The sequence below is a fragment of the Pundamilia nyererei genome, unplaced genomic scaffold, assembly GCF_000239375.1.
Source record: "Pundamilia nyererei isolate P.nyererei 1_Seehausen unplaced genomic scaffold, PunNye1.0 scaffold00052, whole genome shotgun sequence".
Classification (NCBI taxonomy): domain Eukaryota; kingdom Metazoa; phylum Chordata; class Actinopteri; order Cichliformes; family Cichlidae; genus Pundamilia; species Pundamilia nyererei.
In genome coordinates, this window is record NW_005187453.1 from 991,194 (window position 1) to 1,007,228 (window position 16,035).

A 16,035-nucleotide genomic window follows, 5' to 3' on the forward strand; every position below is an offset into this window, starting at 1 on the left:
TTTCATTAAGTCTGCTTGGGTGTTAGCTTGCAAGCAAGTCGGGGTTTCGCTCCATCAGCTCATCATTAGTAATTAATACACTGATAGGATTAGCTGCAGCATGAGGCTAGTGGCAAGTGGTCGCTCTGTTGTTGCCAGTTGGAGAGGGCGTGTGTAATATGTTTTCCAGCTCTGTATGTGATCAGGGCAAGTGTGTTGGCGAGAACAGTTAGCTTGTGTATTTACACGAGTGTCTGTGACCAAAAGCCATATTTTCAGTCTTGTTTAATTTATATGTTGTAAGTTATAAAAGATTTTTGAGTCCTTTTCATTTTGGGTCCATTTTGGCTTAAAAGGCATTTAAAAAAATTTCCAGTAAAACATCTGCATTTAACTAAATCTAACACAAGATTTTACCTGAGATGATGCGATCCACATCGTATTTCCATGGATGTGCACTTGGATTAATATGAATTTTAGCGACTGAAGGCTTTCCCGTGCTTGATGGGAGGGGTGCTCTCCGCAGTGTTAATTACATCATTATGGTTGGGATGGATCTCCATCTGCTCAGCCATTACTCCTGTCCCATTCTGGGCTGACCCACACTGCGTCTCAGAATTAGACACACACAGGCTAAATGGCCCTTCTAAATTATGAAGCTATTAGATATGGGAAGCTATTTTAGAACATATGTATTCACAGAGAGAGAGAGAAATGAAGAAGGGTGAGAGAGAAAGGAAAAGATGAGGTAGAGAGAGCAACAGAGAAAAAATAGAAATGTGAGAAATGAGAGATGACGCCCTAAGAGATTTTGAAAAATGAGACAATGAAAGAAACAGAGGGAATGTGCAGATAGAATGATAAAGGAGAGGAAGTGAACTTTCTGAGTCTGGCCAGTGTTTCAGTGTGCTTGTTCTGGACTATTGTTAGAAATTGATAAGATTTTTATGAAGCATGATAAGACGTTGATAGATCTCACCATGGATCACGCAGACAGATCAGAGAAATAGATGACAAGACTTTTTTCGGCAGTCATCAATAGTGCCCAGTCATGTCATTGGCTGCCTTCTGTCCAGAGGTCTGTTCTTCATAATTATTTGTGATGCACGTTTATGCTGAAGGCCACAAAAAATATAAAAAAATATAAAGTTTATACCAGCCCTTTTTTGTTTAGTTTAGTTTTTTTTTTTAGCAGACTCTATCTGCAAAAAAAAAAGTCATCTAAAGTTTCAATTTCCCATCAGATGTGATATGAACGCATGAGTCACCAAAATGTTTACGGGTTTATTCAACCAAAAATAATAGTATTCTAGAAAATAGATGTTTCTCCACAGCTGCCACAAGAACTGTCAAGAAATCAAAGGGAAAAAAACCCAACAACAAACAAATCTACATTGGTTATTTTTTTTGCAATAAAGCTTTGCTTTAAAGCTCTTCATTGAGCAGCAGTACTAGAATAGGATATAAAATGGAATAGAAACATATTTATTGTCACTGTAACATGTACAGTGAAATTTAGTGCAGTCTCAACAGTGAATAGATCAACAGTCATATAAAGCTATATAAAAATTAAATAAGAAATCAAAAAAAAAAAAGAAAGAGACAAAAGCAAAGTCACGTGGACAGCATGTAGCAGCACGTGATCTTTCTGTAAGTCTGGCTATGAAAACCCAAATTATCCAAAAAGTTTATATCAAACTCACAAGTTTTTGAAGTCATTTTTTATAACCAAACTAGACATGACAATGAGGCTGTTTTCTTTTTCCTATTATCAATAAAGACACCTGCTGTACAAAGACCTTAGGATATAAAAAAAGCTCTACATGAATAATCTGACAACAGAACTGAGCAGGAGGGTCAAGCTCCAAGGATACGATTGTGAGTCATTAGAAAGCCTAAGGACTTCATGTTACCATATCAGAGTTTAGGTAGTATTAAGATAAAGCATATAAATGGTATACATATAAGAACAACAAAAAAAGGAGTTTCGTCATTTTACATTAAAACATGATACAGGTGACTTTGGGACATTTAAAAAAAAATAAATAAAATTTATTCAGAAAGACTCCTCAAGATGAGTTTGCATTATTGTTATATAACTGTACATTTTATTATCACAAATCTCATTTTTACTGTTACTAAGAAACAGCCCCTCGAAATAGATGTTTAACTTGTGCACTGCTTGTACTTTTTTTGTACAGCAGAAAAAATGTTAAAAAATGTAAATAATGAAAATATTTTAAAAGTTAATAATTGGTTGTGATTCTTACTGCATTATTTCTGCTGACCGACTAAAAGAAAACACTAAAATATTTACTCTAAAGTGACATGATTGGAGCTTTATAACTTTAAAAAAATAGAAAGTCACTTTCTATGTAAAATGTAAGTAAAAAATAGAATGCAATGATTTTATTAGAACTTAGAAAAACAAGAAAATACCGATTATACCAAATATTACCGGTATTTATTTAGAATTTGATGGCAGCAACTTGCTTCAAAAAAGTTGGGACAAGCTGTGTGTACTGCTGTGTAGCAAAATTTAACTTGTGAATTGAGACCAGTTGCTGGACTTTTTAGAGAGGAGTGTATTTTATTGTTATCTGACAAAGTTGCTCAACATTCCTGATTCTTCTTTGTTTTATTATTAATGATAAACCAAAAGTTTTTAGTTGCTGAAAATTCAGTTGACCTGAAAACAGGCAAGTTCAGCAGCTGGACTCCTCTACACTGCCATGCTTTTGTAATAGATGCAGTACGTCGTTTAGTGTTAACTTGCTGGCATCTTCTTTCCATGATAACATTTTAACCTTGAACATGAACAATGCAATGATTTCCATAACATGTCTGTCTTTAGTGCAGCGCCACCTGAGGGCCTGAAGATCCAGTATTGATTTTAGGCTTTGTAAACATATATTTCTTCCATATTCTCGGAACCTTTTGATGAGATTATGTAACGTAAATGATGAGATATTCAACGTCTTCACCACTATTTGTAATTTTTGCATATTGGTGAACCTCTGGCCCTCATTACTTCTGAGAATCTCTCTCTCTCTCTCTAATCTCTCTAAGATGTTCTTTATATACCCAATCATGTTACTGTCCTGTCGCTAATTATTTGCAAAATGTTCCTCCAGTTCTTTGTTTTTGTGTACCACGCATTTTGGCTACATTTACCTTGTGATTAGATTGACTTAAATATATTTCCCCTGCATTAGAAACAATTTTTAGTTCTTAAAAACTGTTTCTTCAGATTTTTCACCCATTGTTTTTTGTATTGCTTAGGTTCTGCTTATGGAGTATTTGGATGTGAAGAACAGCCGCAGTGCTACGGAGCCCTCAGCTCAGCACTCCTATGCGAGCACTGGCAGTGAGTTTGCTGCCTTTTTTGCAAAGAAAAAACCACAGCGTGCCAAGCAGTCGCTCTTCAAGTAAGGATCACATTACTTTCTCTAATGTTTGTGTTAATCCAAGTTTGAAAAAATAGGCAAGAAAGAAAAGCACGTGAAACACAAAAAATAAAACACCAGAGTCTAATGATCTATGTAGCTTAAAATCTGTTGAATTATACTTTGAGACCAGCTATTCTTAACTGTACTTGTAGAGCAGTGCGTTTCTTCCTATTAGCAGTGCACTGAGAATAACAGAGGAGCCGTATCAAGCTCTTAGCATGTTTTTATGTGAAGGGTCCTTAGCTAACCATTAATCAGTCATATATTTCTCAACTAATTAAAGGGGATCTACAATGCCCATTTCCAGCTTCATATTTTTCTAGTTGGATTATACCTAAAGAATTATTATTCTTCAAAAGAATTATTATTTGTCTTTTACTGGGTCTTGCTGCACTCATCTATTATGAAATAAGCTGTTTTAACTCACTTAAGGTCAAAGTCCCTTTAAAAAAAAAAATCTGTCCTCTGATTGGCTCCCTATTGCAGCGTTAAGGATATCCCTTCTCAAAAATATCATACAAAGCCAAGATTAGAAAAAATGGTCTGATGCTGACCACTTACAGCACATTGAAGCTTAGCTCACAGGTACTTAACCCACAGTTGTAACACTATATGCCAGTTATTAAGGAAAATCAGAATAGTTTTACCTTCCGTTCATCTGTAGTCTTGTCAGGTAGTTTACAGCAACAGTTACTACTAACTTCACAAAATGTGTTTTTATGTATGAAATTCTGGATTTAAATTCCATGTATGTGTCTCATTTTCACACCTTTGAGTATTATGCTGATATGTTGTTCCCCCTTGTTGAACCTTTTGCAGGTTTGAATCATCATCCCATGCCATCAGCATGAGTGCCTACCTGAGAGAACAGAGGCGAGAGCTCTACAGCAAGAGTGGAGAATTACAAGGTGAGGAGAGGGATGGATGGATGAACTGAGCAGTTTAAAGTAGAGAGGGAGAGAGCTGATTCTCTAATACAGACAAGGGACAGACTGAAAGCAAAACCTGAACCCTTGAACCTATAGTGAGGACATCGAGTGTCTCTGTTATGCTGTGGTAGACATTTTTACGGGGTGGTTTGGTCCACTTGTCCCCTCAGAGAGAACAATTGCTTGGAATCGGTACAAATTTGTTCTGACTGATCACCCTTGTTCTGTGATGAACCATTTCTATACTGATAGAAGGGAACAGCAATAATTGAAAACTATGACTCATATGCTATGGCTTCAGCAGTCATAGTTCTCAGCTTAATTGAACACCTGACATGTAAGACAATCCTTTTCACCGTGATGGTCAGAAGTTCACACCTTAATACACTTAATCTTCTTATTTTCCTTTAAGTTTCCAACCATTTCTTAGTATATGATAAGTGTGGATTGATGGCAGGAGGAAGAGATAAAAAGGTATGACAGGGCCAGATGGTGTGAAAAGTACTGACGGAATAGTAATGGATTAAATTGGATAAGAATTTTTTCAACTTGTGTGATAATAAAAGAGCAGCATGAACATAGAGATGTCGTCTAAATGGATGAAAAGAAGGACAGGGGTTATGGAAGAAAAACTGTAAAAAAGACATAAAGACGTGGACCTTGCTTGAACACAATCGATAATACTAATACCCCTCACCCTCCTATAAGGTTGAGGAGTGTGAGGGGTATTAGGTCATGTTTGGCTAAGATAGAGGTGTCTGCGGTGGAAGGATGGTGATGGAAAAAGTTTGGTAAAGAGGAGGAATGATAGCGTCAGAGAGATGTGACTACAGTGCAGTGAAGATGGGGAGGACATGCTGCAGTTCGAGAAGTCGCACTTAAGAAAAAGGAAAGGGAGACAACAGGAGTGTGAAGAGGGAAATGGCGATAGATTGACGAGATGCACAGAGCGGGGTGACTTTGCAGAATCCGCCTACAGGGAGAGGCCTTGAAAACCTCTCACTCACACTTTCACACACGCACAAAATAGCACAGTGAGTGAGCTACACAGCCAGACCCTGGAGAGTCTAAACTGTTGTGCTGCCCCGACTTCTCTCTTCTCTCTGTCTTTCCTCTCCTCCTCCTCTCTTTGCCTGGCTCTGCTCCTCTGCCTGTGACCTTGAGGTTTCAATCAGCAATGCCTGACAGCACTGTTTGCTGCTGTCTGTTGCTATGCTTTTTCCCCCCCACACCAAACGCCTTGTTGACATAGTATAGATAAAATAAAAAGGTAATTTGAAAAGACTAGTTGATTTAAAAAAAAAAAAAGTGCAAAAGAGATCCTCTAGCACTGTCTGCACAACTTCTTATAACTATCAGGGGTAAACTGTATAAATAATGCGGCATTGATTAGGCTAGATATTTAGCTTAAGGCTGAAATTACAATGCCGGCTGTACTTCTTTTCTTGACAAGAAATGCCACTCATACTGCACTGAGTCTGTAAATATATGCAAAATTTACTACCCCAGCTCCCCACTGCTACAAAACGAGCAGCACTGATTAACTGTCGATGAAGGAAAACCCCCAAATGGTCTTCATATAACGGCGCTTTTTTTTTTCTTCTTCCATCTGTCGGTGCCTCAGAAAGAAGGTGGAAAAATATTTTTTTTGACTGGCTGAATGCCTCAAGGGTTTATAAGAAGATGAGATTTCTCTGGGCTTTCATTTCACCTGTCACAATGCGTAGCACCGATCACAAGCCCAGGCCAAGGCCTGAATGGCTGAAAAGAGAATGAAGGAGTAAGAAATCATTTAGAAAGTGAAATAAGTCAGCTGTGATGGAGGGAGGGGAAAGATGGATGAAGGAGGAGGGAGGTTAAAAGTCATTGTTTTCATCAGGGTCTTGCGAAGAAGCCATTAAGAGCTTTCTGAAGGAAGAAATTAGAAAAATATGTATTGAGACAGTGTGGAAAGGGACTTTTTCTCTCTCTCTTCAAATTAAACTTACCATAGGGAAGGAAGGTGAGGAAAAGAGTTAGCAATGAGAGATTGAGTTGATTAATTCTTCTAGCTCTGGGATTACTCAACACTTAAAGCTTAGTCATGTGTGTCCTTCTGTCTTTTTACTTGGAGTTTCCTAAACTCCTTTTTTTTTTTCCCCTTAACGGTCTGCTTCAAGTCAATATAGTTATTAACTGAAACGCTCACCAACAGAGTCTTGGAAATAAGAGTTTGATTGTTCATTTTAAATCCAGCTATGCACCGTTAACAAATGCATAAAAATGGTAATGCACAAACTTCTCAACTTCAGATACTTTTGAATTTTGCACTTTCTGGTGATACTTTCTGGAGATGCACCACTACAGAATTTCAGGGCCAAAGCAAAAACAAAGAAATATTTTAATCTTTGTAGACTTATTTAACTGTTTCAACAGACTAATTACTTTCAGACTTTTCTGTATTTATTTTTATAAGCATGTGTGGGCTACAAAAGCCAAAGGATAATTTTAGATGCAGATTATTGTCAAAGATACCAAGCTTTTTAAAAAATAAAATACAAATCAAGTTAGATTAGGTCTTCTTCTTAGGTCTTCTTCTATCCTCAAAGCTTTAGAGTTTAGCTAATCTTCTGACACATAGGTAATTAGGCTGAACTGTTACCAGCAATTAGTGTCACAATTAAAAGCACAGAGGAGTGACATAGAAAAATCAGCATTCATGGCTGGGTTTTTAAGTTTGTGTAGGATTTTTCTTTTCTTTTCTTTTTTTTTTTTTGAAACTGAACCCTCTATTTAGTGAGGTCTCACTATTCTGGGGCAATGTGTAAGAGGACTGGCTCAGTGGAGCCATTTGGAGCACGATGACCTGACTGTCTTCTGTGTGGCCCCATTTGTTCTGCCTTTACGAAAGGCCTCAAGGACATCCTAGCTGCTTTTTGATAATGTGAAAGCTCATTGTGTTCCCTTAGGGCATAAGAAAATAACACAGAGGAAGAATAAACTACTACTACTGAGTGGAGTTATATTTTACACTTTTCTCTTGTGTATCCTGAAAAATTATTTCAGCTCTCAACAAAATTTCTGGAACAAAGTTAACAATACTTTGAGTTTCTGTTATCATTATCTTAAAGCCCCTGATTTATTGGGCATCCTTGACATTTTATATGTGATCACATTAATATAAAAGACGCTTGCTTTTGGGTAGGTTTGTCAAACATAGTTAAACCATTTTAATATTGCATTGCCTCCACAAACCAAAATAAGAGGCACAACTGCTTCTGTAGGTTCATTCGTTTTAACACAGACATGCCTTTTACGTACTTAAACATAAAATAATTGGGCTTGCTTGTATCAATTATATAGGGTAATTAATTGTGAAATATATTTCTTTATCAAGCCATCTGGCTCCTGTGTTGCATCAATCTTTTCCTAAGTTAGCCATTTAATAAGGCTTATTGAGTATCTTTTTATATAGCACAGTTAAGGTTCCTCAGTTTTGTTATCTACTGATCAAAATCAGGTGCATTGAGTGCAGTCTCTTTAGCCAGGTTAGGTTAGTTGTTATTTGAAGTGCCGCAGGTTTAAAATGACCCCCATTGGGTCTTATCACTTGAGACTTTTGAATTGTGAAGATTTGGTTTTTTTGAAGCCATGATTTACAACTGTTAAGTTAATTACTTATTAACTGTTAAGCTAATGCACAGTCTTGGAGCACCATGCCAGATCTTGTCTCATCGGCTGATCAGGAGAGAGGTGGTGGATCAGCCCACAACCACAGAGGAGGAGCTTGTTTATGTTCTGTTGGGGCCACAGTCAGTAAGAATACCATTGGTAACACACAACGGCATAATGGTCATTGAATCTTCTTAAACCACTGGATTAAGAAGAATGAATCTTGCATGGTCCTGCTGCTTAAGAAGGCACATGTGCAGGCCCCTCTGAAGTTTCCCAGTTTATATCTAAATGATTCCGAGTCTGGGAGCAAGTCCTGTGGTAAGATGAAACCAAAATTGAGCTCTTTGGCATCAACTCGACTCACTGCGTTTGGAGGAAGAGAAATGCTGAGTATGGCCCAAAAAACACCATTCTCAGAGTCAGTAAAGCCAGAACACTGAAGATAGTTTGTCGATGGGTCTTCCAGCATGGCAATGACGCAAAAAAACTGCTTAGACAACAAAGGAGTGGCTAAGAAAAAAGCAGGTGTCCAGACCTCATCCTACAGAAAATTTAAGTTATCAAAGTGCAACCAAGAAAGATAAAAGATTTAGAGAGTTTCTGTAAAGATTAAAATGGTTATTTCGCTCAGTGACAGACAAATCAATTTCTAACTTGTAGCTATGTAAAGCATTTTTACTGGATTTTTGTTTGATATTCTTTCTCTCTTTATTCAAATGAAACTACCATAAAAAATAAAGTGTTCATTAATTTGTAAGTGGGCAAGATTACCAATTCAGCAGGTAATCAAACAATTTCTTTCCCCATTGTATGTTTTTAAGCTACTTTCCTTTCCCCCCCCCCCTTTTATCTATTTTAATGTTTTTACATTTTACAAAAATAAAAAAGCTAAAATCTTTAACAACATTAAAATGGAAAATAGAATGACTCATTGTAGCTCACCGTCAGGTGTTGAAGTGACATTCCTCCTCTTACTTACCCTAATAACAGTAGTCTAAAAAATTCTTGCTAAATACCTCTCGCTCCCTTATCTCTGCACCTGCAGCAATGTAACTTAAGCTTGAAGGAGTGAGAGCTGCCCCTACACCACACAGCTGTTCTGACTTTGCCACAGAGTGCATGCTGCCCCCAGCAGCAACTTTGCATTCTATGTAGCTCAGAACACAGATGGCTGCTGGTAGTGCTGCTTTTAAAAAAATGTAATTATTATAATCAAATTTAGAGTATTCGTTGGCAGCACTACTCTGGGGTGATGTGATAGATGAATAGCTGGCGTGTAGATGACAAGCTTGCTTTGAACGGCGAGACAGACTGGTCAGATCTTTTGGCGAATGCCATTCCCTTAATTTCGTCACACATTTTCTGTCTCTCGTTTGTTTGTCACTATCAATTAAGGCCAAAAATTGCAAATAGTAAAAATAATACCAAACACACACACACACACACTTGTTCTGAAAGGTTACAGTGTTTGTTGTGCTGTTGTACGAGTTCCAGCCTCTAATGTAAGTAAACATTATTGCGAGTAGCAGTATTAATGTGTTATGGTTTTGTAACTTGTCGACAATCAGAAATCTCTAATGGGTTTGAAATTAATATGCTCTGTAATGTATGTCTCCCAAGTTTTGTATACACACGCATATATCGTTACACATGTGCACACAGCTACACAGGCACATGGTCACATGCCCAACATACACATTCAAACACACTGGAGGACTTAATTGCTTGCTTTCTCATCTTGAACGGTTCAATTAATCCAATGCTTCATCTAAAGACTCTATTACATCTCCATATGTAGCCACATCTGGAGTATGTGATTGGAACGCATGTATGTATATGAGACTGCAAGTTAGAGTTTATATGTTGTGTACCTTTTATACACCAAATCCTCAGTTGTCTGTCTAAATGTGGATGTACTGTGTGTGGGTATGCTGCTAGCCTTTGCAAACCACTGTTTCAGAATCAAAGAACCTCATCCAGATTCAATCACATTTCCTATGAATAAATGATGAAAATAGCAATTTTCTAGCCATAGATGTGTCACCACTCCCTCATATTCCTCTGCTTATCTCACAGCCTCTACACGTTTACACCCTCCTCCTTTAGTTTTTTATTGCGTCTTTGTTGTGTGAAGGCATCAGAGTATGCCAGTGGTCATCTGGGAGGTGAAGTGTGAATAAATCCCAATAACTCCTACAGTCTTGCGACACACCATAACGCTTTTAAAGCCTTTTTTTTCTAATTTTATTTCTCTTTGTGCTGTGGTCGCTCATTGTGTTTTGTACTATATTGCCTTGCCCCGGGGCATGTTTGAAGTGACAGTCCCCCCCGTACACAAAGCCAGCCTGTCACCACATACTTGCCCCATATGTGCACATAACCAAACATACACACTTTAAACTTATCAATTTCCTTGTAGGTGTGCGCACATACTCCTTCTGCCAGCACTCCAACCTCTGACCTCCCTCTCTCTCTTTGGAAGTGTTCATAATCAACTCGGTCCCAAATCTATTTCACACATTCCCTATTTCCCTTTTGATATTCAAATAGACTTGTTCACAATGTGTCTGGCACAGAAAACAGTCTGCTTGAGTCTCCCTGCACAAGCATTGTAGTTAAAAACAGCTTTCCTTCTTGCCCAACCTTAATACCCAATGCTCAGTCTGAAGTACATAAAAAAGCCTATGTTGTATTAGGGGCTTCTTGTTCGTGCATAATAGCATCATATTCCCACGACAGGAAGGAAACGGGGAAAGATAGAGGTGGAAGAGAGTGGGATGATAGAAGTGGTGTTCCTTGTCAAACTGATTTGTACACCCCAAAGGGGAGAGAGAAGAGGTGCAAATGGAAAAACGTCTAGCGGGAGACATGGGTGTGGAGGTGATGCTGGGTGGGATATAAGGGGCGGGACTGGCAGGTGTTGTAAGCCACGTGTTCAGATAATATATGTGTAAGACTGGCATGGTCCTGCCAAGTGATGTCTGATGTTACACTCTTTCTCTGTGGAATATATTATGGTTAGGGCAAGGTTATTTTTCAGTATCACTTGGACCACTCAGAAGAGTGATGGGGCATTTACAGCAGGCTGTAACTAACTCTCCAAAAAGTACTCGTACACTAATATTGCTCTTTTCTGTTTAGATTCTCAGGAAAACTAATCCATGTTTTTAAGGTGTAACCTAACTCTGAGCCCAGTGAACATGACACTATACTTTCATTGGTCACACTTCAAAGCTCCTTAAATCAATTTTTATTGTAGATTCACTGACTTGTCTTCTCAATTATTCTTTTTTCCAGTCATTTGCTGTCCTCATTTGTTGGTCGAATTCAAGGATAATGGTTGTTCACTTATCTTGGAAAGTGATCAATACTTGACTTCCACTGACCTTGCAATTCTAATTTATCATATTCATTAATGGAATCTTAGATAGAATTGAACTTTGTCTGGGAAAAATTCAATAAATGTTACAGGATTATGACTCTGGAATGTCAAACATATTGATACCCCAACTACTACTACTACTTTTTTTTTTTTAAATTTAATTTCCTCTACTTGCTTTTTCCACATTGATGCTCTCTCACAATTTAGGATTCATAGTAATCCTTCTTTTTCTGGTATTTAATTACTCTACTTGTTTGCTACTTTTAATATAAAAATTCAGCACATGCTGTGCTTCAGTGTCATGTAACCAGATTGAATTTATATGCACCCTTTTTCTTCAAGGCCAGACCTTTATTAATCACTTTATTTTAGTAGTAAAATTCTGGGATTTCCTCAAGTTAAAATGTATTCTACCTTTTTTTTAACAAGAGATGATGTCAGTGGAAAGTTGTTTATGTTCTTCATGACAATACAGAGCAGATCTGCATGTTGCAGCACACGTATTACTGCAGATGTTTCGGCTCACAGTTGTTATTTTAAATGTGTTTGGACTCATCATGTTCAATTTGGCTGCACATAGATATCAGTGAAGTTGATGATACACGCATCCCTACATCCATTTTCTACTGCTTATCTGGTCTGGATCCCAAACATACACACATAAATATGCGCTGGATTCTCATCTGCTACGGGACCAATAATTGAATTACAACAGTTCTGTTGCGGCTTATAACAATAATACTGGGTCTTTACTATAGTGTACCTCACCAAGCCTCTTATTATGATAGTGATGGACAGAAGCACGATAATGGAAAACACATTTCAGGCAGTTATTTATCGTATCTGCTGAAACAGAATTGATCCAAGTATCTTGCATATTGCACTCTGTGTCAGTTCATTTAGTTCTGGCTTTCCACTTCTAGACAAAATATGAATCACAGATTATTTAAACCCTAGCCAACAGCACCTGCTGGAATAAATCTCAGTAAAAGCACAACAGAAAAACTAAATGACAGCCAAATTGAATCCTGTATTCAGAGAGCTTGGACCAGAAAAACTGCTTTGATGTCTCATTCAGTTGTTCCATGTAAGTGATGACTGCCATGAAACTAAAATAATGATCACATGGCAGCAGCATTTAGGCATGTAGACATGGTCATGAAGACCTGCTGGAATTCAAACCAAGCATCAGAACGGAGACGAAAGGTGATTTAAGCGACCTTTTCCTCGGCATGGTTCTTGTTGCCAAACTCTCTCGTCTGAGTATTTTAAAAACCACTGAGTTTAAGCCAAAGTATGCAGAAGAGCACAAAGCAGATGGGTTCCAGCAACACAAAACACTGGGTGCTGCTCTTGTCATTTAAAAATAGGAAACGGAGGCTACAAATTACAAAAGATCAGTGTTGGTCAAGTTACTTGAAAAAAGTAATCAGTAACTAATTACTGATTACTTCCCCCCAAAAGTAATCCCGTTACTTTACTGATTACTTATTTTCAAAAGTAATTAATTACTTAGTTACTTTTTAAAAACACGATTTACAACCTGAAGAGGTGATAAAGCGATAGATCTTTCAGCCCAATTCTACTTTTTCTACATAATCCATCATACAAAATGTAATCAAATAGAAAAGTCTCTTTTTAAAACTTGTTTTATTAGTTTTTAATCTTTTAACTTTATGCATCAAGCAAGAATTTAATTATATGCACCATTCTCTGACTGGAAGAAATTTGTTTAATATTTAAACCTATTTTCTGCACATTCCAGCACATAAAATATTTTTTTTGTGTGTTTACACTCACTCTTTCAAATAGATGCAAGTAAAACACAGCAGAAAATAAATAAAGTCAAAGACTAGCGGTCTTTTTGCTCTATTTTCACCTGTAAAGCAGGAGTAGGGTAGGCGGAGGTTTATCCTGGTGCAGGTGTGCCGCAGCGGTCAGTGGAAGAATCCGCGAGTTTCTCTGCGAGTTTCCCATTACGTCATAGCGCACTCGGTGCTTGCTTGGAAGTTTAGGGGATTTTTTTCGCTGTAAAAAGAAGTTTTCTTCCCACACACAATGCTAATGGACGCTAATGTTTTTGTCACTTTTTATGGAATCAAACTCAAAGTAAGGTCAGTACTTCCACGCTTTAAATGCTGCACGCTCATACTCTCTCCCGCACTCGATATATGATCTATTGTTGATCTGCACACAGCTGTTGTCACAAACGTCGCACTTGCTAACGTCATTGTCATGAGACATTCTCGCAAAAAAATCACGGTTTTAGTAACGCAGTAACGCAGCGTTCCTACGGGAAAGTAACGGTAATCTAATTACCGTTTTTGCAATAGTAATCCCTTACTTTACTCGTTACTTGAAAAAAGTAATCGGATTACAGTAACACATTACAAGTAACGCGTTACTGCCCATCTCTGCAAAAGATCAGTATAACTAAATAGAAATTTGGTGATGGTTTAATGATTTGTGGATATTTTCTCGGCACACTTTGGGCCAAATACCCAGTAGCCCCCCCTGAAGCTTCATATACTTACCTACCTGAGTACTTTTGCTGAAGATGCAAGCTTTCTGGAGAATAACGTGCCATGCCACTAAGCTCAGATGATCTCAAACTAGTTTTTGATGATGGTAGTTCAAGTTCAGTGTACCTACATTTAGCGTACAAAACAGGAACAAACCTACTGTAACTAATAAAGTGTTCATTTATTAATAAAGTGTTCATTTATTCTGTGTATGCACCTGCATACACAGAATAAATGAACACTTCATTAGTTTTCAATGAAAGGCAACATGTTATTGCATTATGTATCCAAAAGACCATTGCAATAGTATTGATGGTGACCTGTGAAAGACACTCTGGAGGATGGTTAAGAACACACAAATAGCCCAAGGCAAGCCTGATCCATTGGGCCCAAAACATCTGCTACCAACATCCAATCATTATACAACACAGGACACCCTCAGAGGTCCCATGCCCACACTGCTATCGTTCAGAGCCATTTTGGAGGCATAAAACAAACTGTGTGACAAAGACGAATATGTGTGTGTTTTGTTTTGTTTTTTTGGGGTGGGGTTGTCTTAAATTCATCTAAGCTAAATAACTGGTACGATAAAACATTCCTAAAACTAGAGCTGCTTTGACCAATAAAGTGCCTGGATAGCTCATGCATAATTAAAAAATTTAATCTGGTGAGAAAATGGAATCTGGAGGAAATGTAATGACAGGGGGTGTAGAGGACAACAGAGAGACTAGAGCAAGGTTGTAATAGTTTACACAGTTCAGACATTTAATCAGAGAGAAAGTGCTTGGTGTATTTTCCTATCCTAGGGCTAATTTTAATCAGCATTGGTCTTACCGTTATTTGGGGCTTTGACTGTCGCCTTTGTGTTTACTTTTAATCTTACACTCGCTGATTGGAGAAGGTGGAGAGAAGAACAAATGAAAAAGGGACAGAGGGAGGGATGGAAAGAAAGGGTGGAAGAAGGGCTTGTTGGACCTTAGCTGCACTTGTAGACAGACAGGTAAATACGTACACAGCTCTTGCTGTCACAGCGTGCAACAAATTCTTCAAGTAAAGAACAGGATACACAGTGTGCTGCCTAATTCCCTGCTGGGTGGAATGAAAGATGTAATGACATTTGCTTTTCTGGACAGTTGGTTCTCTTAGGTCTTTAAACATGTGTACATAGATATATGTGTATCTTGCTATCCTTCACAGCATCCATTGCATGAATGTCTACCCCTAAGAAGAATCTCTCCTCAGTTGTTTCAACCATTTATTTTTTCTTGAAAGGGTTTGCTGGGGCAGATGGTTTTGTATTGTGGGTATACAGATTGTATAAACCCTCTGAGACAACTGTTATATCGTTAGCTTCATAGCATAAGTGCCTAAGTCATTTTTTTGTGATGACATAGGCAGACGGACAGGATGATGCAGCAGTGGTAGGGGAGTAAAGTTAGGCAAAAATCTCAATTTGACCAAAAAATGACTTAGGCACTTATGCTATGAAGCTAACGATATATAAAATTGACTGTTATAGACTAAAGCACTTTGGGTAAAAGCATGATATAAATGCACTCCATTTACCATCTCCATTTGGGTTTGGCAGTCTAATGACTAGGGCATGTGACATGTCTAGTTCCATATGGAAAAGAAATGGAAAAAATTATCCTTTTTTGTATATCCTAAACATTTGCTGTTGGACTGAAGTTTTTTCCTTTCCAAATGGGATCTGGTCATGCAAGAGATGAGCACTGCTGTTTTGTAAGTGATCAGTGGCACAAAACTGTATCACCAAAGTTAAACTCTGTGTAAAATCAGTCTACAATTCAGATGCGCTCATCAAAATTGGACAATGCAAAATTGGAATAATGTTGCCTGGTCTGATGAGTTTCTATTTGTACTGCGACATTCAGATGGTAGAGTCAGAATTTGAAAACTGAAAGCATGGACCCACTCTGCCTCATATCAACAGTTGTTAGTGGTGTATTGGTGAAGGGGATATTTTCTTGGCCACTGAAAATATACATAAACAACAGCCTACCTGACAATTTTGACCACTATATCTTCTGATGACTATATACACACACACACACACACACACACACACACACACACACACACACACACACACACACACA

The 16,035-nt window shown here is 37.8% G+C and overlaps 1 protein-coding gene across 1 annotated transcript in view; it reads left to right on the forward strand.

Moving 5' to 3' along the window:
- exoc4 (exocyst complex component 4) overlaps window positions 1-16,035 on the forward strand; it is a 145,163-nt gene that overhangs the window by 24,837 nt on the left and 104,291 nt on the right. Inside the window, exons 9-10 of the mRNA XM_005733441.1 lie at window positions 3,262-3,407; window positions 4,248-4,336. Of these exons, the coding sequence (XP_005733498.1) occupies window positions 3,262-3,407; window positions 4,248-4,336 (235 nt within the window). The remainder of the gene's footprint in view (window positions 1-3,261; window positions 3,408-4,247; window positions 4,337-16,035) is intronic.